Source organism: Symsagittifera roscoffensis, unplaced genomic scaffold (genome assembly GCF_963678635.1).
Source record: "Symsagittifera roscoffensis unplaced genomic scaffold, txSymRosc1.1 SCAFFOLD_61, whole genome shotgun sequence".
NCBI lineage: Eukaryota > Metazoa > Xenacoelomorpha > Acoela > Convolutidae > Symsagittifera > Symsagittifera roscoffensis.
The window spans coordinates 84846-108266 of NW_026971315.1; the positions used below are offsets into that span (position 1 = coordinate 84846).

At 37.4% G+C, this 23421-nt stretch overlaps 1 protein-coding gene across 1 annotated transcript; it reads left to right on the plus strand.

Moving 5' to 3' along the window:
* Positions 1-8628: 8628 nt before the first annotated feature.
* Positions 8629-22790, plus strand: LOC134856306 (DNA polymerase alpha catalytic subunit-like). Its single transcript, XM_063872663.1, has 12 exons — positions 8629-9214; positions 9310-10067; positions 10194-10490; positions 12080-12310; positions 12550-12744; positions 13059-13221; positions 13976-14353; positions 14770-14932; positions 16494-16677; positions 18580-19255; positions 19579-19806; positions 21910-22790. The coding sequence occupies exons 1-12, from the start codon at positions 8644-8646 to the stop codon at positions 22548-22550; spliced, it is 4485 nt and encodes a 1494-aa protein (XP_063728733.1). The 5' UTR covers positions 8629-8643; the 3' UTR covers positions 22551-22790.
* The last annotated feature ends 631 nt before the right edge of the window (positions 22791-23421 follow it).

A 23421-nucleotide genomic window follows, 5' to 3' on the forward strand; every position in this document is an offset into this window, starting at 1 on the left:
AGTTCGGCTCTCCTTCTTTTGGTCCACTCTTGCTGCTTAGTAGCCCGTCCAACCTATCCATGATAGCCTGAGTTCGCCTCTCCATCATCGCATCTATCTTTGTGTCAAGAGACCCAAGAGACTGCTCTTGCTGAATTCTTAACTTCTCCATGTCGGCTCTTAAGCGTAACTCCCTCTGTTCCGCCTCTCTTGTCATTCGTGACAAGTTCCTCGTCATATGTTCGTCCGTTCTTTCTTTCAAGCGTTCTTCGCTTCTGCCAACTTCTTGTCTGTTGCGGTTTATTTCTTCCCGCAGACTTTCTCTTTCAATGTGAACTGCTCTTTCCAGTTCACTCATCCTTATCGACATCTGTTCATTTTGTTCTCCTAAACTGCCCACTATGTTGTTTAAGGCTTCCTCTAGTGCTGCTCCGTTATCCATGAGTGGCGTCACTAGTGGTGGTGTAACTCTGTCGGTCCCAGGTAGCTTCGTGCTGGTAGAGATCCGGGCCTTGACTCTCTGTCTTGACGTTTTATCATTATTTATTTCAGGATCCGCTAACGCGTTGCTAAGCCCTCTGGTTCTACTCTCTTCAGGTTGTGGCTCCGAACTTGTCCTAATCGTGAAGTCCTTCGACTGGCCCGGCGTGTTTGCCTCTTTGCTTATCGTTGTCACTACACCAAATTTATCCATGGTTCCAGTCTCTCTTCCGACGTATGCCTCGTTCTCCTGGATCGAACTGTTGAGGCTGACCTGAGATCCAAAGTCCCCTTGCTCCTCTTCATCCTCTTCCTCCTGGGATTCACCGTCATTTCCTGCTCCTCCTCCCATGCTGAATGGAAAGATGTTTCCGAAGGTGTTCTTCATTCTTTCTGAGAATGATGATGACGTTGTTTGTTTCCCCGTTCCGCCTGCCATCATAGTGTTGTCTGTCGGAGATCTTCTAGTTGCCGTTACTTCAGTTGAGATGTCGGACAGTTCCGACATCTCTTCTCGATCCAATGTCCCGGTGGAAGTGGCAAAATCATGGCCTTGTTCTACCGGGGTTGATTCACTCGCCAGCCTTCTGCCTCTTCCTTCCAATCCATTTACTCCCTGGTTGTCGTTCATGGTATGGTCCGTATTGACCTCCACTTCTAATAGTTCTTTTCGCTCTTCTGAGGTCTTTTGACTTCTCGTTTCAACCATTCTGCCTGAAACCGTCCCCTCTTTATCGGACCGGGTTCGCTTGATCCAATCCACAAAAGGATCGGTCATCGTTTTTCTTTGCTTTTCAGGTATGAATTTCCTAGAGCTATTACCTCGTTTTGGTATCCTTGACTTGTCTAAACTCATTCTTTATTTGTCACTTTCCTATGCCTACTCTTGACTCAATTGCTAGAGACCTTATAGTTTTATTAACAATAATAATGACACAACACAATAAATTTCACCAGATTCTATTAAATAGTGACCACGAATCCCTGTATGTTGTCAGAGTACAGTTTGTATAAAATTTATTCACACTAGCCGATTATCGGTCCAAAGATCTGGAAACTAGCACAATATGATGTTATCAGTTAATTTAAAAGATAGTGTAGTCACTACCCAATCAAGCACAGTTTAGGTTGATTTAAAATCAAAAACAAAAAATATATATTGACACAATATGAATGTATATATAAAAAAAAACGTATGTGTCTTGTACTCTTAGTCGGTCGCAGTACAATAGTCGAACCTGTCTTTTAAAGAAAAAGCTTTCCCTGCTTGGTGCTGCACCAAACAGACAAAACTTTGAAGGCAGTAATTTTCTCAAGTGGGCGTCTATTGCACCCACCGAGTATTGTGTTACCTATCTGCCTTCGGACTGCCCGAGCTAGACCTACTAAAATCCTCAGGGCAGTCACTTTTCCCAAAAACGTATTATGTTTCAATCCACACCAATGAGTCACGCTCTTTTTAATTTAGACTTAGTGTCGCGAATATCCGAGTTCGGACCTGTTTTGTATTAGTCTGGTTCTTTTTGAAAGGCAAGTTACCAGTGCAGTCACTGATACCTAGCCTGAGTATTAATAACCTAATACCTCTCGCTTTTTAGTCTTTCTTTCGTTTACCTAAGTCCTTAATAAAATAATACCCCTCCGGATTGGCACAAATAGGACCCTTCCGGACTGTCAGAATATAGACCCCTCCGGATTGGGACCCCTCCGAGTTAGTTAATAGTAGACCCCTCCGGATTTGGACCCCTCCGAATTAGCAACTATAAGACCCCTCCGGATTCGGACCCCTCCGGTTTTGTGGAAAGTAGACCCCTCCGGATTCGGACCCCTCCGGATTCGGAGCCCTTAGCTCTGTCAAAGTAGCTTTTTGTAGTTTTCTTAATTTCAGCTTATACCCCTCCGGATACGTTCTGCGTTGCTATTATGCTGTTTGAATTAACTGGGAAGGGTATAGGGTCCTTTCCTAGACCCCTCCGGATTGAAGTTAAGGCACTTATTTGACAATTCACACTAACGGTGAAGGGTCTTATCACTTGCCTAATTTCGACTCTATTATGGTTGTCTTGTGCCTTCAGCCCTCCCTTTTTGTCTAGAACTGTCCTAAGTTACTTAGTTCAATCGCTATCAACTTTTGGTAGGGGTATAAGGATTTTTCAGAAAACTTTATAAAACGTGAAGGGTGTACCCCTCCGGATTTGTGTAATTTGTTAAAAACAATCTCAAAAAATTTTCTCGCTCGCTTTTTCGAGTAATACTCTTTCCTACTAGTAAGTTCAGCTAATTTCTGATCTATTGGTACCAAGATCAACTCAATATGCTCAGTAGTTCCAAAGTTATTAACTAAAACGTCTTTCTTCCAAACTCAAAAATTTTCTCTCTTATAGGTTCCGCCTAACTTTTTCCGCAAATCTGGTCCTTTCGACCTAAAAACTATTGATCTGAGCTCAGAAGGCCTATACTCTTCTAGTTCAATGCAAAAGACCCGATCTAAAACGCTATTGTAGAAAAAATTTGCGAAAAACTATGCTACCTGGACCCCTCCGGATTGATGAATCCACCAAATCAAACACGTTATGTTCGATTTCTCTGCAACCCGGAAGGCTTTCGGGTAGCGGATTTTAAGACTTGTAGATTCACTAGTGGACGTTGTCCGAACAACTATTTTTACTGTCCTACCTCAAAAATTTCAAAAAATTTTCTAAATTTTTAGTGTTTCTTACTATCAAAAATTGGGAAAATTTGGTTTTTGGTACCAAACTAGTTCCAACCACTTCCGAACTAAAATTAACCGGTTCTACTTATTACAGTAGTGCAGTTACGATGTAACACACTAACTTAGCGCTTTTTTCCGTTTCAAAAAATATCAATATCTCAAAAATCGCGACTTGTGGGGGATCAAAATATCGCTATTTTGACCCTAAAAACCGGTCTGTTTTCGTTGTTTTTCACTGAAAAACGATATATGACTATTAATATAGGCTATATGAATAATAATATTAGCAATACTATACCCCTCCGGGTTTGTTTATTATCCGAATTAAGGTGCTTAACTCGGATATTCGCAGTTCGGTGAAGGGTCACTACAGTGCAGCACTGTCGAGCCCCCCACAGATTACTATCTTACTTTTTGTACCAAAAGGGATACAAAACTTGTTAACGATACCCAACAGTCGATTGTTGTTGCCGTTGAGCCCCTTCTTGTTGCTCCTTGTACTGCTTGCCGGATCGGTCTTCACCCAAGACCCTTCCGAATTGAGCGCAAATCAGCTGACCCTTCCGGATTGAGCGCAATTTATCATTAACGTGCTTAAATGCTCAAATAACCCTACAGTGCAAGCCTCACAAACGGGCTACAATTTTGATCGTAACGATCCTGACTGATATAAATGCCTGTAACAACAATATATCTATCAACAACAAACGGGGGGGTTGAATCACATCTTGTCTGGGGGGATGATTTCTACTGATTTTTTACTTTTTTACTGTTTTTGGTTTTTTCGGTTATTTTTTATGTTTTTTGTTTTTCTTGGGTACTATACTACTTTTTGTTTGGTTTTGCTTATATCTTTAAGTGTTTTTGGTCACAAACCACTCAGGGGATGAGGGGTTCATGATTCCCCCCACCCTTCCTGGTTCGTGAATTTTCGGTCTTAACTAGGTTAAAAAACTATTCACGGTAATCCGGAAGGCTTCCGCGTTCCGAACTACCCTTCCGCCCCGGCTGTTTAGGCCTATTAAGGGCGTTAATGTGAGCATCCGCTCGGCGCGGAGTGCTCGTTAACGGTTCCGCCGGTCATGATGTTATGAAAGAATAACACCCAGGAGCGCCATAAAAACATACATGTAACATTCGCCCGGAAGATACATATCGACGGATAACAAAACTAAGTCTTAAGACGACTGGCTAGCGTCTAAACAGAGCTTTGCATGTTTTTCACCGTCTCTACCAAGCCAGTACTTTTTGGTGGTCTTTCTTACATCAGGCTGACAAAAACGTTACTGTTCTCCGGCTTCGACCAGAACGCTCAAATTAACTGAATTACATGCAAAATTAGTGAGCTCATGGCTGGGTCTCAGTATCCCCAGACCACGAGGTCACTCCTAAAAACAGGGCTACTACTTATCATATTACTATTGTTTTTGTTCAGTAGATAAAAATCATCATCTCCATCGAAGATGGATCAACCCTTTCCCCCAACTCCTAGCTTCTCGTCCTTATCAAAACGAATCCAAATATCAGTTAAATTCAAGTCAGGACATGACAGGATGCTAAAAGTTTATGTGAGTTAATAAAAGTTTCCGTCCCGAGACCCTTCCGGATTCTTGAATCCGCCGAATCAAGCTCCTTACTCTTGATTTCTTGCTAATCCGGAAGGCTGGTTCTCACCCTTCACCGTTGTTGGCAACGGCCTTGCAACTATTGTAGCAGCTCAATAGTTGCAACTCGGAGCGTTCTCTGCTATTCTGTAGTTCGTTGTCGTTTTCCAATCTCGATTATCGTACTGTTCGCAATCGCAGATAAAAGTTGTTCTGCATTTTACTCGCTTTTTTTGTTAAAATGGCCGTTTCAGCATTTCTCAGAAATGTGTCGTCATCATTCGAAATTTTGAAAATTTAAAATACTAGAATATTCTAGCCCTCACCGTTTGGCTAAACGTTCCAATAACGTCGCTAATCCTTCGAAATCATCAACTCGGAAGGCTTACTGCTAAAAATTCGAATCCTGCATAAATTGCATTTTGGCCATTCTGGTCGAATGTCACATTTTTTTTCCGGCTTTTTATTTGTTCCTATTTTTACGACCGGATATGTTTCGGCCTCTATTATATCGGCTTAGTAGCCTCATAATGTTTCATTTCACGAGCTAACATTGTTTTGTTTTGTGTGTGTATTTGGATGTTGAGGGGCTTTAAAGCTTTTTAAAAGCCTCCTTGAATTTTTTTCGGTTTTATGGGTTTCTGCTAAAGTATTTTAGGTTTGTTACCGCTTGGTAAAGCTCAGCTTCGCCTCTGTGTAAAACATTCTTGTCTTCAAACTAAAGCTAATTCAATGTAGTTTTTCGAAATTTGTAAGTTGCATATTTATCATCGTTTCATGTTAATTTGATCTATAAAGCGCATGACAGATCTTGCTCGAAATTTTTTTTTTCATGAAGCGGACTTGAAGGCATTCACAAAAACTACGTCTCCGAAAAAGCGCCAACGATGTGCACAGCTTTCTTATTGTTCAAATGCAATTTGAAGAGTTCAGATGTAATTTCAACGTCCGTTCACCGTAAAAAAAGTCAGATTATGTTCTGACTTTGGAACGTTTTTTTTTAAATGAATTTGTCGAAAACTTCATGTTAAGTTCATCTCTGCCGTCCTTCTAGTCAATTTTCTCGAATGATTTAAAATTGGAAGTGGTATATAAAATAGTCTGTTAGGAAGTTACTCCACCCATTACGGCCTGACGGTAAAACATCCGTCCCCAAAGATTGAGGAACATCAGAAGGATGTTGTACCAGTAGGACATCTTTTGAGCAAATGTGAAAATGCGAAAGACGCAGTAATGCGGAAAAAAGATTGACGATTAATAGCAAATGAAAGTGGCACTCAGGATTATGACGGTGGAAATTATACAAAATAAAACAAAGATGGAACTAGGAGCAACGGTAATATATCAAATAGAAAACAGTAACATGGAAACTTTTGTTTTATGTCACTTTTGACAAAAGTTTTGCTAAAGTTGATGATTGAAAAACTAAATTAGGAATTAGAGTCTTTGAATTAGATTTTTTATCCATTCTTATCCAATAGATGACTTTAATAGAGTAGAGCAATTTAATCGCTCTGAAGCTGATTCTACTAATACTATTGGTGTTAGATTAACAAAAAACGTTTTCAGATGCTTTTAGAGTTGATAACGTTTTTTTTATATTTGATCTAGAATAAATTATCATCTTAATCCTGATTATGCTTTTTAGTGCAAGTTCAAAAATGAGAATCCTAATGTTATGGTATAAATCGACAGTATCATTTGAAAAACATCTAAGTGGCGCGCAATTGATGTCTGCTGTTAGATGCAATGTGAATTTTTACCTGGTCCTAAATTAAAGTTTGTTCTTCGTGTTTCTATGTTCCTGGATTCGAAACTGAGTTTTCATATTTGGAAGGTTGAACTTTATTGTTCCGACTTTCGATACGAAAGTAACGGAATATTTGTGCTCGGGGTGGGTTTTTTTTCTTCAGACAAATTTCGACTTTTTAACTAGCCGTTTTTGACGCAATTTTTTTATATCATTCGAAAGCTATTGTTGTCCTGAGCTTGAATTTGAAAAGATATTTTACCTGTGATCATTTTTCGTAAAGTTATGGGGGTTTAAAGATTGCCATTTGGCCAATTTGGGACAATTAACGCGCGATATATTTCGCGCTATTAACGAGTAAGCGAGATTTAATCCGTCTTAGAAATCGTTCTAAACTGGTTCAAGGAAGCTTAAATGCCATAATTGATTTGTTAATAGGCGCAAAATCTATCACTTTGTACTTAATATGACCTGTGGGGGGATGGTTTTACATAAAATCTCAAATTTTTTCAAAAAAATTTTTTTTATTTTTTTTCTTACTTTGAAATTTTCCATCTTATTAATGCTCCATAAACCTTAAAAGGCAGTCGGAACTTTCAGGGCTTCGCCCTGATACGAGCAGTCTTGTTTACTTTTTGCAAACAAAATCAAATATTCTCATACTTGCATAAAAGGAAAAATTTCACTGTCACTTAAGAAATTTGATCTTTTAAGACCAATTAAACCAAATAAAGCAATTTCAGTTGTGGTTCGAACGGTATTAAAAATTTCAATTAAGTTTTCTCAATGTCAGGAAAAACCGGTCTGAAATTAGTTATTATAGTTTCGGCGAGTGAATCGAGCAAGCAGGCTCATAAATTGAGGATAAGCTTTTTTAAGCGCCGAAAACGTAGCTTTTCTCCAGTACTGTAAGTAGTACTGCAAGTTTTAAGCGGCTTTATGGTGATAAAAAAGTTCCAAAAATTTTGTTGCTATAATTTGAAATTATTTTTTGTTCTCTTTTTTAAGTTTTTTATTCATTTTTGGAAGAAAATTTATCGGCTATGCCTTATTGTTTCGACGATTGAAAATGGGGTGGAACTTTGTATTCGGGTCTGTCGTGGTTTTTCTTTGTTTACCACCCAAAATCACGTACCACAAATTTTCATCGGACTGGGTTGAGTGATATATCATATTAAATCCCTTACACTCCTGACTCGAACCAGAGCAAAAAAAAACCAAAAAAAAATTCCCATTATTAAAAAAAACCGGTTTGAAATTTTTGATTTTTCGTCTTCGAGCGAATAAAGCGAGCGAGCATTCTTATTTTAATTGCTTAAAAGCTTACAAAAGTTTAATTTAAAATGTGAAAACTTAGTTTTACGCCTTTTTGGAGTAAAGTTTTCAAAATTTCAAAAACATTTTTGATTTTTTTTTCGTTTTTCAAGGAGTTTTTCTACAAAATTGTTTTTCATTTTGCTTGTTTTTCTATGAATTTCGAATATAGATAATCTCCAGTTTTTTGTTCTGCTGCTGTTATCACAGACTATGTTATCACAGACTATGGTCGGAACATTCTGTGCTACTTTCACAGTAACCGGCTATCCTTGTTTACTATGACTTTATCGAATATGCCTAAGTTTTAGGCTTTTGTTCAGATCCTCTCATCAAACCCCGGACATATATCGGCATTCTTTTATAAGTGTGGTCGGGGCTTTGTATTACTAATTGTCTGTTTCGACTCCTCTTGAATAGTGGAAAGGAACTATGGGTCAGTTTTTTTCCTTTTTAAGCCAATTTTGACTGCTTCAAGGTAAGTTTGTACGGGGGTTAAGTATATTTAAATCTTTTTGGTCGTGATTTGAGTTTTGGTCGTGATTAAATTTTCAAGAAAAAATGATCAAGAAAAAAATGATTGCAACTTTTTTCGATTTTCAAAATAAGTCAGATAAGGAATTAGACAGGAATTGTAGGGCGGCCTCCAAATTTTTAAAAAAATGAGGTTCTTTTTATTATGTTGAAACCTGCGTTCCTTGCACAGCTGCGGGATATCATTTTTCAATTTTTTCTGTTATAAATGTAATAAAGTGACTTAATTTTTGTATATTTTCATTTAGTGTTAATTTTTGAGTATTGGGATGACTGAACCGCAAATTGACGCAAAAGATGAAACTACAGAAGACGTTGAAGAGCAGGAAGATGAAGAAGTTGAGGCGTTGGCTCAAAGACGAGGTCGTAGAAACCGAAACGAGAAGAGCAGTAGGTTGTCGGCTCTGGAACTTCTGAAAAAGTGTAAAGCAGAAGGCAAGAAGCATGCTTTCGAGGTTGGAGAAGTTGAAAATTTGTACGAGGTTGTTACAGAAGAAGAATATTCAAGTCGAGTTCAAGGACGGATAGAAAGTAACTTTGTTGTCGGCAGCGGCTATGACGATGATGGGCGCGAAGTATTTGACGAAGATTATGATTACAACTCTGATGATGATTCTAAAAGACCTGGTGATCGGAAAGTAAAGAAGAGGAAAGGAAACGATGTTGAAAAGGGGGCCAAAGACGGGGAAGGTGGAGCTCGCAAGAAAATGAAATGTATAGACGACGTTTTTCGATCAATCGGTTCGTCCAATGCTGTGAAAGCGAAAGAATCCAAAGTGAAAATAGATGACGATGACATATTGGGCGATATTTTGAAAGAAATTAAAGCTGATACTTCTGGTAAGTAATTTAGTCATCATAAAATAATTGGATTTAAAACCATTATATGATAAATTAATTGATAAGTTGTATGAATGTATGATAAATTGTGATAGGAGGTGCAACAGGAGAAAAAGATGCGACAACGGCGAAATCGGTGCATTCTTTGAGACTACTGGACACTTCTTCCAAGAGCAGCTACTGGAACACAAGCGGGGCTTCATTGTTGCCCAGCTCGGCCAAATCATTCTTGCAAACTAAATCACACAGTCGTTTAAACAAATTCGCTACGAAACAGGCCCCTGTCGAGACTGCGCCGGATGTGTTGGTGCCCGAAAGTCAAGAGTTTGTGACAATGAAAGATGAGCTAGAGTCCGTGCCGACGATTGCTGAAACCTATGATGATTCTGCTGAAGATCATGTTGAGGACGAGGAAGAAAATACAAGTGCGGCATTGCTGGAAGGATTTGACTTCGACGACAATTTAGTCGACCCCAATGTCGATACCGGCAAAGCGAAAAGCAAAAATGAAGACGAAATTCCTGACGACGATTTAGCGAGTGATGGCATCGATTGGGCTTCACTCTTCGAGGATTCAACCCAAGATTCAATCTCCAGCTCACAGGCCAAAACGATGAAGTTTTTCTGGCTTGATGCCTACGAGGATGCATATAAAAATCCAGAGTATCTGTTCCTGTTTGGCAAAGTGTTCTGTGAGAAGACAGGGAAGTTGAAGAGTTGTTGTTTGCGAGTTACTGGACTCGAAAGGATTTTGTTTTTGCTCCCTAGAGAGACAAGGAAATCGGATCCAGATCAAGCAGTTACTACCAAAGATTTGTACCTGGAGTTCGACAAGCTAGCTGAGAAATTGAGGGTTAGTTTTTCTGCCATGACATACCATTGAACAAGAAGTCGCTTACGAAAATTATTCGAAAGCTAAATGTGCATGATTTGTTTTTATCAGATTTTGAAAACTAAGCCGAATTGTTTTTTTTTTTAGATTTTAAAATTCAAGTCAAGAGTTGTGAATAAGAAATACTGTTTCGAAATCTCAGACGTCCCAGTTGAGAGTGATTACCTGGAGGTGCGCTACTCATGCAAGTTTCCAGAAGTCACTCAGTTAGAAGGGGACACATTTTGCAAGATCTTTGGAGCCAAAACATCGGCTTTGGAGAACCTTCTGTTGCATAAGAATATCTATGGACCATGTTGGCTGGAGATCAAAGCGAAGAATGATATTAACCCTGTGAGCTGGTGCGACATGAACATGACGTGCGAGGGCGTTAATTGCATCAAGGTGTGTTTTTCAAATATTTAAGATTTTCAAATGATAACGATTTGCCAATGATCGATAAGATGTCGGCTATCTTGGAAAAAGACCCTGTTAGTTTTTTTTTCATAAAATTACATGAAAAGGTTCACTATTTTTCTGGGAAAGATTACTTTGCTTTGTCCGCATACAACAAGGATAGCCGGTTACTGTGCAAGTAGCACAGAATAATCCGGCTAGTTTCAAAAAAAACAATGTTTTCTCAAATTGGTGTCGTGGTTTTTTCTGCATAAGATGTAAAAAAAGTTTGAACTAAAAAAGGACTTAGGCATATTTGAGAGTCATAACAAATGTGAGTCTAAGAAAAATAACCAGGAAAACGAAAAAAAAAATTAAAATTTAGGGGAAATTTTTTGAGTTTTCAAGTTTTTGATTCCCAAAATTGCGCTAGAAAACTCCAAAAACTACCTGTACCTGAGTAAAAATAAGTTTTTACGGCTTAAATCAAGCTTAAATAAGCTATTCCAATCACTAACTATCTTACTAATTAGCTCGAAATTGGACCAAAAATCAAAAGTTTCAAACCGGCTTTTCTCGACTGACAATTTAAATTGATTTTTTTAATGTCGTTCGAATCACGACTGAAAGGGCTTTCATCTGATATATCACTCAACCCTGTCTGATGATTATTTGTGGTAGCTGATTTTGCGCGGAAAATTAAAACACCCAAATCCAAAGTTCATCCCCGTTTTCAATAGTCGGAACAATTACAAACCATGATTGGACTCGAACCACGAATCTTTTAATTGGGACAGAGAGGTAATAGTTACCTCACCTCATTCATAATGCTGCTATGCAATGAGAAACAAGTAATAGTATAATGTGAGCTAACTAAACTTTCTAAGTGCAGTATTTTAAAGATTTTGTATTCTTGTTTGTATAAATTTCAGATTTTTATTGTTAATATTCTGGTATAAATTGCTTAAAAGTAATGAATGTAGTGTAGTCTCTAAAGGTCTTGGTTATGTTTTTGTTTTCCGGGAAAGTCTTGAAATGCTCTAATAATCAAAAATGTGCATTCATTCATGTTAATGCATTTATGAATGCACTGATGTATATATGCACTTTTTGAGTTCAATTGAAATTCATGTGCTGAAGGTTCCGTTAATTGCACTATCCAAATACGAACGTGGAAATGGCGCAAAAAAACGTGAACATTTCTAGTGTCGAAAGTGGAATTTATTTTTTAGATTAGCGGAATAAAAACTTTACCTTTTGATCCAGTTTTCTCATTTCGGGTTAATGTTATCAAAAAAGCGCCTAACATAAAGTGTTCTAGAAATTCAAAGAGTTTAAAGGGAACCTATTTTTTTCTTTAAAAGTAGAAAGTTGAATATTTTTCTACAAAATCAGTGTTTTTTTTCTGTTTTCTTGCGTTCATTGCTCTTTTGCAATTGTCAGCTGGCTATGATTTTGTTTATATATCCTTTTTTATAACAGCCTGTGAATTAATTTTTTTTAAATAATGCTATGCATGGATGATCAGCATCTTTGCCAAAATGTGAATTTGAAAAATGAAAACCTAGTCGAGTGTTGAAATGTAGTATTATGCTCAGGTGTTCGAGAAAACGGCACCCGCTCCCTCTGTAACTGCAGTGTCTATATCCACTTGTGTCTCATTCAACTCCCAGACGAACACGAACGAAGTGGTGGGAGTAGCTCTGCTCGTGAACAAAAGCATGAGTCTCACCAACACAGTGCAGCCGATTACCCAGAACGCGAAAGGAGGAAAGGGAGCACAAGGCAAGATCTGGCATGAACATCATTTCGGAATTGCAAAGCCAAAAGTAAGCAGTTTATTTTTGGTATATTTATCCACATTGTCAAAGAATCTCGAATCGCTTCAAAGCAAAGAAAGAAGCTAATAATATGCCAAGAATGCTTTGAATACGCACGTTTGAGTGCACCCTTTTAGCAAGCCCTATAATCAGTTCAAGATCGGAAAAAAATCAACAATGAGCGAAACAATTTTGTTGCCGGTTACTACAAATGTTCAGTTATTATATCGAATTGTGGTTATGTTCAGGACTCGATCTTCCCGTATAATTTTGAGAAGAACGTTTCTTCCAAGATCAAAAACGTAGCAGTGCTTCCGAACGAAAAGTCGCTTCTGAACTGGTTCGTGTGCAAGTGTAAATTGATCGACGCTGACATTATTATTGGACACGACTTGCTATCTTTCCAGTTGGACCTCATCGTCAACAGACTCATGTTTCACAAGGTTTGTAGTTATTTGAAGAGCTTTTTTTGGGCTGCTGGCTATTCCGTTATTAAGAAGTTTAAATGAGGTTGTTGAAGAGCTTTCAAGAAAGCTTCTAATTCTGAATGTTTGTACGCTACAGAGATCAATTCACGGGTCTGTTTAAGGCCTGATTTTTTAAAACACTTTTTTAACATCTCTGTGGGAGTCTACGAAGAACTAAATTTTTTTTGCGGGAGGGGGGTGAAAAATAAGTAGTGAAAACCTTTTCAGTGAAATTTCTAACCTTTTGATTGCAGCACCCGCAGCATTACATTGGCTCTCGTGTCTTTTAGGTTCCGCACTGGAGCAGGATCAGCCGTCTGAAGAGGACTTACCCTCCGAAGAGCATGAATGGCAATGTGATTCCTTCCCTCACTGCAGGCAGACTCATCTGTGACGTCACGGTTTCTGCCAAGGAACTGGTCAGATGCAGGGGATACTCCCTCACTGATCTGGGTGAGAGCTTGAAAATATTTTCGCTCAGTTATAACTTTTTCTTGTGGTTCGCTTGATCATTTTAAAAACTAGCCTCCATGTATTAGTTTACCCGAATAATTTAATTTGCGATTTTTTTTTTTTAAAAGTCGATGAACGTAGTTCAGACTTTTATATAGTTCGTGATGATTTTTTTTAGGTCGTGGTTAATTATGAAGAATTTGCCTATTGATTCAATTTTCTGAAATCGTGTAAATTTTAGCATAAAGCATTATTCTTAACGTGTTCTAAAATTTCAAAAAGCTTTAAGGCCATCTTTGTTTTCTTTGAAATTAGAAAGATGAGATTTTTCAACAAAAAAACAAGTCAAGTATTTTTTATTGTTTTTTTTGCGTTCATTGACTCTTTGCCAATTGTCTATGTTGCGGCTATTAATGTTTTTAGAGTTAACGTTTTTGGATCAAGTTAGCTAAACTCGAGGTACTTAAAATCTTATAAATCTTATTTTGCGTACTCACATGTTGTTAGGCCGATAGTTTGATGTGCGCGTCTATCCTGGTTAAAAGTTACTTAAGATAGGTACCTAAGTCAATAAAATGTACTTTTAGAAATATCTTTTAGCCTCATGGTCTTAAATGTTCCATTAGTTTGACCCAAAACCAAAAACTTTGGTACTGGTTTCTGGATCGACTTACCATTTAACCCTTACTTGGTCAAACAATTGTATCATGGATGATCTGAAGTCGCTGCTCGTTTGAAATATGTTGATTTTTAGCTCTGCAAATCCTCCACGAGGACAGACAACAAATCGATTTGGGCGAAGTGTCAAACTTCTACTCATCGAACGACACTCTTATGCAACTTATAGCCCTCACTCTCAACGACGCCTCATATTGCATTCGAATAGCCAACGAGCTCCAATCTATACCACTGGCCATCCAAATTACGAACATCGCAGGAAACGTAGCTTCTAGAACATTCACAGGAGGACGAGCCGAGAGGAATGAGTTCTTGCTACTGCATGCGTTCCATGAAAAGGGCTATGTGGTTCCGGACAAGTCCTTCAAAAAAGGCCAGGCGCAGCAGCACTTCATTGAACAGGAGTTGGTGACTCAGGGAGACGAAGAGAATGCACCGCCCGGAGGCAATAATGGTTGGCTGATTTTGGCAGCAGCTTTTCTTTTTTTCCACCAGCCTCAAGTGTAATTATGGTGTAACGGGTGGTTTTACTACGTTAGGTGTGACGGCAATATAAGTTTGGGAAGATTCTAGTTGTTCCATATGCTAATTTTAGCAAAAATTGGGCCGTTTAAGCTAAAGGGGATGACTGTGGCTGTAAATCGAGGTTTTTTTGATCTTGCGACGAGTCAAATTGGGTTATAAAAGAAATTGTGTCAATGACTTTTTACTCAAGTCAAATTTTAACTGCAGTCGAGTCAGATTGGCACAGTTTTGGGGTGCGAACAATAAACTGAAGTGTCAGTAAAGTACGACATCAGTAAACCAGATCATCGATTTACAGACCTACCAACAAAATGTCAACTGTTGACTGGTCTGTTTGACTTTCAGCGGACGGTAGTGGAAGTAGGAAGCGGAAGGCGGCGTACGCGGGTGGATTGGTGTTGGAGCCGAAGAAGGGCTTCTATAATACATGCATCCTCCTCCTCGACTTCAACTCCCTCTACCCCTCCATCATGCAGGAGTACAACATATGTTACACCACCGTCAACAGGTTTGATCATCATTCTACTGAAAAATAATTTAATCTGAAATTAGTTCTTAGAGAGAATATTGAATTAGTCATGTTCACTTTTTTAAACGTAAAAGAACTAAGTGATTTTCACTTATAATTTAAATCTTGAATATTTTTATTTGTTTTTTTTTGAAGAAAAAAATCTTAAAATGCTCTAATAGCTACAGAAGTGCATCATACATGTTTAAGAGTAATGCTCGTAGTGAAGACTCTTAAATAATTCTTGCTGATTTTTTTGTTTATTTTTTTTCAGGAAAAAGTCTTAAAATATTGATGCACTTGGTTTTATGCCCTTTTTGAGTTCAATTGAAATTAGTCTGCTGAAAATGACGTACATGGCACTCTCCAAATACGAGCGTGGAAATGGCGCGAAAAAACGTGAATTACTTTATTTTCGAAAGTGTAAATGATTTTTATGATTTCCCAGCGAAATAAAAACTTTACCTATTGATCCAGTTTTCTCAAGTTGGGTTCATGTTATCAAAAAAGCTCCAATCATAAATTGTTCTCGAAATTCAAAGTGCTTAAAGGGCATCTATTTCTTCTTTGAAAATCGAAAGTTGAGATTTTTAAAAGAAAGTCAGTGTTTTTATGTTTACTTGCTCTCATTACTCTTCTCCAATCTTCTCCAAAACTTTATTCTGCTCAAATGATTTCGGACTAAATTTTATCAGCTTAGTGACCTAATTTCGAGTTTTTTTACTGGAAACGTTTTAATGCTCACCTCTGGATTGCTGAAATGCAAAACAGCTTAATATAAATTTTATTCAAATTTTTCATGACAACAATTTATCGCCTTTTTTGTTATTGTTCAATTTTTTCGGCTTGATAGGTTTCCGCCTATATTATATTGGCTTATCGGATTCATATTGCGTCCTTTGACGAGCGAAAAAAGTTTGTGTGTGCGTTTCTGTGTTTTGAGGGCGAGGGGGGCTAAATAACTTTTTATTAGTCTTAACTTTTTTCTATTTTTTTTTGCTACATAGGTTTTGGGCTATTTTATATCGGCTTGTTTGTCTCATATTGTCTATTGACGAGCAAATAATGTTGTTAGAGTGTTTTGAGGGCCAGGGGGACTTTTATTAAGTCTTGAATCTTGTTGATTTCTTTTTTCGGCTTAAAAAGTTTCTGCCAAGGTATTGTTACCTCTTGGTAAATTATCTTTTACGATTTCCCAGCGAACAAAAAACTATTGATCCAGTTTTCTTAAATTGGGTAAATTTAGAAAAAATCCAATCATGAACAATTCTTGACAAGTGTACCATTCAATTTTTTTCCCTTAATTTTTTAGTTAAAAATTAGTATGAGAAATATTTGTTCGCTTCTGCTTTTTGTAGGTTTTTTTCCGCATCTCTTTGGTGAAATTTTTTTTATTCGTACAATCATGTAAATTTGTTTGCAATAAACAAGAAACGCGTTTTTTAGTTGAATATTCTAAAAATAGCTGATCATGTCCGGAGCAGAGCGATGAGAACAGATACGCTTCCGCGATTAGTGTTCTTTTTTGTCAGTATTGAGTAATTTCCGTTGTGTTGTCCAGATCCCACTGCTATGCAGCCGAGTCCCAGAAGGGAGAGGCGGCAGGGGAGGAGCCAGTTCTGCCGGATGTTCCAGATGTGGGGCTGAAGGTGGGCATCCTGCCTACTGAGATCAGGAAGTTGGTGGACAAGAGGAAACAAGTGAAGCTGCTGCTGAAACAACCAAATCTCACCGCAGAGCTGAAGGTGAGAACATTTTTAGTCCTCGTAATGCTTTTACAATAGTAAGTTAGAGTTTCGTGACTGTGACGTGCAATATGTCAATTTGAAATCTCAAGGATATCCTTGATGCTGGGAGATAGCGTTCAATTAGTTTTTTTTTGAGAGAAATGTTACTTTTTATCGGGAACAAGACTTTTTTGAGGCCCTCTTCATTTGGTATCCAGATAAAGCAGACGCCTTGGGAACATAAGGTCGGTCTGGATTTGGAGTCCGTTCTAGACCTTTTTTTCTTTGATATGTGCGGACGTGGATTTTTTTTTTTGTTAGAGCATCAGTTTACTTTTGATCAATGCAATTTTAGCTTCAATTGAAAGTCGCTCTTATTTGTAAGTTTACTTCAAATAGCTTCAGTTGAACGGCAAAAACAAAGTGTTACGCTTTGTGTGTTTCAGGAGGAATGTCAGCATAAATAAACAATTTGAATTTCAAAGTTTAAAAAGCATTTTGTTTTAGGATTAACTGGTTTCTACTAAAATATTTTCGGCCTATTTACCTCTTATTAAATGGTTTTGAATACTTATTTAATGGCGGTGATTGTTTTTCTTGAAATGTTTTTCTCAATTTCTTTTTAAAGTTATGGTCGGAAAATCCTGTGCTATTTGCACGGTAACCGGCTATCCTTGTTGTTGCAACCATTTGAAAAATAGGGAGTAACTTTGTATTTGGGTGTGTTATAGTTTTTTTCCACGCAGAATCTGCTACCTTAAATAATCATCGGAGAGCGTTTAGTGATGTATCATATTAAAGCTCTTTCAGTCGTTTTTGAAAGTGTCCCACGGTCGAGAAAAACCGGTTTGAGTTTTTTGATTTTTCGTCTAAATTCGAGCGAGTAAAGCGGTTGGGTAAGACAGTGCCGAAGTAAGAGAGTGCCGAAAACAAAAATTTGTTAAAGAGTGCCGAAAATTTGTTAAAGAGTGCAGAAACTGACTTATTTGTCGTGAAATTATTGAGAAAAGAAAAGAAAGTTTTGTTTGCTCATCGATTTTGGCGCCAAAATTGAGTCTGAACAAGTTTATTTGTCGTGAACTAATTGAGAAAAGAAAAGAAAGTTTTGTTTGCTCATCGATTTTGGCGCCAAAATTGAGTCTGAACAAGTTTCAAGTGTCATTATTAATTTTCCCGCCAAAAGCTAGCCTCTTAAATTGCGTTCCAATATTTCCCGCCTTTTTCGGCACTCTCTAACTTCGGCACTGTCTAACGCCCCCAGTAAAGCGAGCGAGAAAGCTTTATATGCTTAATTTAGGCCGTTTACAATAGCTTACTTATGCTTAATTTAAATATTACTCGAGTAAAATTATAGTTTTTTGAAAGCTTTTAACGCCATTGTGGGAATCAAAAAGTTTCTGCAAAGAAAATTTGAAAATAATTTTGAATTAAAAAAAAATTATGATTTTTTGTTTTTCTAGTCATTTTTCTTCAAAATCTGTTGTCCTGTTGCCTATATTACTACGAATGTCGAATATGCCTAAATTTTAACTTAACGTCAGATCCTTTTATTACTTCACCTGGAAAAAAACTGCTTTAATTTGAAAAAAAAAACCGGCTATCCTTGTTATATCCTTGTTGTATTTTTTTCCGGCTTTCCTTGTTCTAAGCGGCTATCCCTGTTATAGTTTATTTTTTTCAAAGTCTTGAAAGTTTTTTCGACTTGCTGTTTTTCGTCTCTTATTCTGTCTGCTGGGACAAGGCTTGTTTTCTGTTGCAAAACTGTTGGGAAGATTTGTTTTTACTTCAGTCTAAAAAGAACACTGTTGTTTTGTATTATATGATGACTTTTGAGTTAAATTTTTTAAGATGCTTCAAGAACAAAGACACTTCGTTGAGATGCTATCAAAGAATCAAGGTAACCAAGATTTCTGATTTCAGGCGCAATACGATATTCGACAAAAGGGTCTGAAGCTGACAGCCAACAGCATGTACGGCTGTCTCGGATTTCCCAACTCGCGCTTCTACGCTAAGCCTCTTGCTGCTCTCATTACTGCTAAAGGCAGAGAAATCTTGATGAAAACGAAAGAGCTCGTTGAAAGCATGGGCCATGATGTAATATACGGAGATACTGATTCAATTATGGTCAATTCGAATATTGAAAACATGGCCGAAGTGTTCAAAATTGGCGGGAAAATCAAAAATGAAGTGAACAAATACTACAAAACTTTAGAAATTGACATTGACGGCGTGTACAAGTGTCTGTTGCTGTTGAAGAAAAAGAAGTACGCTGCTCTTGCGGTGACAAGTTTACCCAATGGAGAATACAAGTATGAGAAAGAGCTGAAAGGTTTGGACATCGTGCGTCGTGATTGGTCAATTTTGGCGCGCGAAGCAGGAGAGTTTGTGATTGGCGAGATTCTGTCTAATAAGACACGCGAGGATATAGTGTGTAATATTCAGCAGTACTTAACCGATCTGGCATCGAATATAGAGAACGGGAAGGTTGACTTGGAGAAATTTATTATCCGGAAGACGTTGAATAAGGCGCCGGAGTGCTACCCGGATAAGCGAAGTCTGCCGCACGTGCAGGTTGCGGCCCGACTCAACAGTAAAGGTAAATGTCAACTAAAAAGTATTTAAAGGACTGTCATTGTGGTGAATATATCCCGCATAAATTGGTTTTTATAAGACCAGTCTGTAAAAAATTGTTTCTGCAGAAAACCACCGATGGTTTTGTCGACAAAACATGCCGATTTTTTTGGAACGAAATTTGAAGGCGAATATGAAGCCAAAGGTACTCTTTGTGGGATCTGAAAGAATGCGAGCTGATACAAAACGAGAGAAAATTTTAAAACGAGAGCGAAATTTCTGTTCAAAATTGCAAATAATTATTAAGCCAGTTGTAGGTTTGTTTAACAGTACTTTTGTCGACTTCAGGTGGTAAGAAGCTACAAGGCGGCGACACTGTGCCGTATGTTGTGTGCAAAGACGGGTCTGAGTTGTCGGCCACTCAGAGGGGCTACAGTCCAGAGGAGTTAGAGAAGAGTGGGGGCAAACTGGCCATAGACAGAAACTACTACTACAGTCAGCAGCTGCACCCTGTAATTGCCAGGATATGTGAACCTATTGACGAGATCAGCAGTGCCAGTATTGCACAGTGTCTCGGTTAGTTCAGAGTTTAAAGCAAGAATCATTCAAATGGTCTATCTAGTAGCGCCTTTTGGCTGTTTATATAGTGTTATAATTTTTTTTTTAGAGTTGGTGAACGTAGTTCAGAATCTTTTATAGGTTGCGATGGTTTTGTATTTGTATTTTTTTCATCAGTAAAAGTCTTCAATTTTGTTCACTCTCAAATTTGATTTTTCTCGGGTCTGAGTTTTGATTTTATTTTAGTTTAGATCATATCCTTTGATAAAGGGAAAGCAAACTCCACTGTCGAACAGCAAAAGTGTACAGGTCAAGAAAAACGAGATTGACTTCTAGTTTCGAAAATGGGTTCTAGTTTTCTGATTTCTCAGCGGAATAAAAAAGTTTACCTATTGGTTCAGTTTTCTCAAATTGGGTTAATTTTTTTTTGAAAAAATCAAGCATAAATTGTTCTTGAAATTCAAAGAAGTTTAAGACCATATACTTTTTCTTTGAAATTCGAAAGTTTATTTAGTTTCAGTAATTTTTTCTTGCGTTGTTTGACTCTTTTCCAACTGTCTGTTGGCGATGTTTTTATCTTCCACATGGTATTAGTTTTCTCCAAAATAAAAATCTTTGCTAAAAATTTAATATCAGGTTAATCATATCGGAAAGACTTCTGGAGTTTTTTTACACAAGCAAAACGTAGTGTACTTGTATAAAGAACCTTTTTTTAAAATCTAATTTGCAAATAAAAGTTCTCGTTTGGTGGCTTTTTTGATACATTTAAATTCAATCTTATCTTTTGCTTATATAAGCAGAGGCAATTTAATAGCATATTTTGCTGCTCCTTTTGGCTAGTGTTAATGTTTGAAACAAATAGGTATTATGAAAATGTATGGGTTTCGTTTTTTGTTTTTTTTTGCGTACCTTTGTAAATTTTCTGCTGAAATTTCAGTTTTTCTCAAAAACTGTGACGATTTTGGAAAAAAGTAGTATCAATGGGAAAATATACTAACCTTTTGTGTACCAGCGTGTTTTGGCTAGTCTCATTCCATTTTAACCAATGTTCTACGGCCTTCGAAAGTTGCAATAGGGGGATTTTTGAACTATTTGTTTTGATTTTTTTTTTCATAATCTCAAATATTACCACAAATCTGAAATTAGGGGGTTCAACTTTTTGACTTATTCTTTCTTGCCAAATCCGAGGTTAAGGGTTCAATCGCAACAGCAACCAGTCGAAATTTTCCTTGCAGATATGGCTACGCCCGTACTTTCATCCAAGAAAGTTATGACTTAAGAAAATGTCCGTTTTTTTTTTAATTTTGATTGTTTTTTGGAAACTTCATTTTTCTGAACTATCTTGCCAAATCTAAGATAAGTTCTTAATCGAAAGATAAAACACCATTTCTGCGCATTTCTCTGTGGAAGTGGCTATGGCTTACGTTTTGAAAGAAGTTATATTAATTTTTGAAATTTTGCGCGTTTTTTGGAAATTTCTTTCTTAAAAACTAACCTGGTGGTTCTGAGGCTGATGGTTGATGGTTCATTCAAATTAAGACAGTGTTTAGATTTGCCTACATAAACCGTTTCACCCTATCTGTTTTGTAGAAAAGTCGGTATGGACTTCGGATAAATCCAATTTTTGAAAAGTTTTCTGTTTATTAGAAATATTTTCACTATTTTCTGTTCTTGAAAACATACTGTTCTTGAAAACTATTATTCTTGAAACCTACAAGTCAGTGTTTTTGAGCCACATTCAGTCAGTTTTTTTTTTCTGTTCACTTGGGTGGGTTCATTGAATCTTTCGCAACTGTCTGTTGCTAGCTATGTTATTGGTGGCTAGTTTTTGTAAAATTACCATCGGTCGTGGAGGACGTGATACTCTTTGTCTCAGCAATTTTTTTTCATTGTGTATATTTATCTTCTCTTTATTTCACTTTGTATGAATAGACTTTTAGAGCTCTTTTTTGCCTTTTCCTCGCTTGTTTGTAAAGCGCAGCTTGGCCTCTGTGTTATAACTCTTTTTTGAATTTTTTTGCGCAAACATGTGTCAAATATTTTTTACACTCCGATTTAAGTATATCTCCAGTCGCCAACACCATTCATATTCAGATAGTAAATATTTGGTCTTGTTGTTAGGCTTGGATCCAGCCCAATATGCCGTGAAAGAGCAAACGCAAATCACCGAGTTGGATGAACCTGATCTGCAGACTCGTTTTCAACACTGCGTGCCTTTCAAATTCAAGTGTCCGAAGTGCAAAACGCCTTCGTGTGTGTCGAACGCCTTCAACGAAACTTCAGGAAATCTGGCTTTGTTCGAGTGCGAAAAGTGCAAATATCACCTTTTCGAGTCTCGTGGACCAATCACAAATGCTCTTCTTCTGCAGCTTCGCTCGTTTGTGAACGAGTACTACGCGAATATGTACTACTGCGAGGATTGTGATTTCAAAACGAGAAGTATCCCATTTAAATTCGTAGGTCGACACCCGCTGTGCCCTCAATGTAAGAAACACGCCCTGTCTCGACGGGTTTCAGAAGCTGATTTGTACAATCAACTGACGTATCTCTCGTATGTCTTCGATCCAGCCAGGGCTCTAATGAATATGCCAGAAGACAATAAACTGAAGGCTAATCTGGCGATGAGAAATGGGGCTCAAAGCAAAGCACTGTACATGGTGCTAAAAGAGCAAGTCGACGCAATGTTGAAGCAAAGTGCATTCTCAGCTGTTAATATGTCGAGTCTATTCAGACCTTTGGCAACGTACAATTTTGCCTTCTAAACTTTCTATAACTAATCCTTTTTCACCTTTCTTGGGCAGTTTTGCCATTTTTGGTTCGATAATCGATATAGTGCAATATTTGAATTTTTGAAATTTGTGCGTGACATTTGTGTTGTATGACGTGTAGTTTTGAAACAATTACATTCAAGAAAACAGAGCTTATGTTTTTCACCAGTTGGAGTCGTTACAATTCGTTTCCGATATAAACTTGCTTATTTGAATTGAGATTTGGAATACTAAATTTTGAACCTTACGTTTTCTTGTGAAAATTACTTGAAAAAGAATAGTGCGTTACAAGCAAAGCTTCTGTTAATAGTACAAAACAAGGTTTTAAGTGTTGTTGAAAGAACTGAATAAGCAAATTTTTGGCTCAGTGGTTTTTCTCAAAACTTTTTCACGCTCATTTTATGTCGATCATGGAGTGACTAGAATGAACTGTGGCGTAGTTTCGGACAATTGTAGTGTATCAAATGAAGCTCAGATAGGTCAAAAGTGGTATCATTTTAATGCCTTATTAGTTGTGATTCGTTTAAGAGCCGATGAATGTAGTTCAGACTTTTATATAGGTCGCGATGATTTTCTTTTTTCGATTTTTGTCAGGAAACATTAGTTCAGGTTCAAATTTACTTTTTTCGCGGTTTGATTTTTCTTTTCTTTCTAAGTTAAGGTCATTTCCTTTGTTAAAACGAAGGCAAACTCCATTATCGAACAGCGAAAGTGTAAAGTTCATGAAAAACGTGATCGACTTCTTCTTTCGAAAGTGGAATTAATTTATCGAATTTTTCACCGAAATAAAAGTTAGTAGGCTATTTTTTAAAGGCTAAAAATGTCTATGTCGAGATTAACCATGTCATACTCTCAGTTGAGAAAA

What these genes read in the sequence shown, in the direction of transcription:
- LOC134856306 (XM_063872663.1), top strand. Translation starts at nt 8,644, where the DNA reads ATGACTGAACCGCAAATTGACGCAAAAGATGAAACTACAGAAGACGTT. An exon ending in AGCTAGCTGAGAAATTGAGG is followed by an intron (nt 10,068 to 10,193) that starts GTTAGTTTTTCT and finishes TTTTTTTTTTAG; the next exon opens with ATTTTAAAATTCAAGTCAAG. An exon ending in ACAGACTCATGTTTCACAAG is followed by an intron (nt 12,745 to 13,058) that starts GTTTGTAGTTAT and finishes CGTGTCTTTTAG; the next exon opens with GTTCCGCACTGGAGCAGGAT.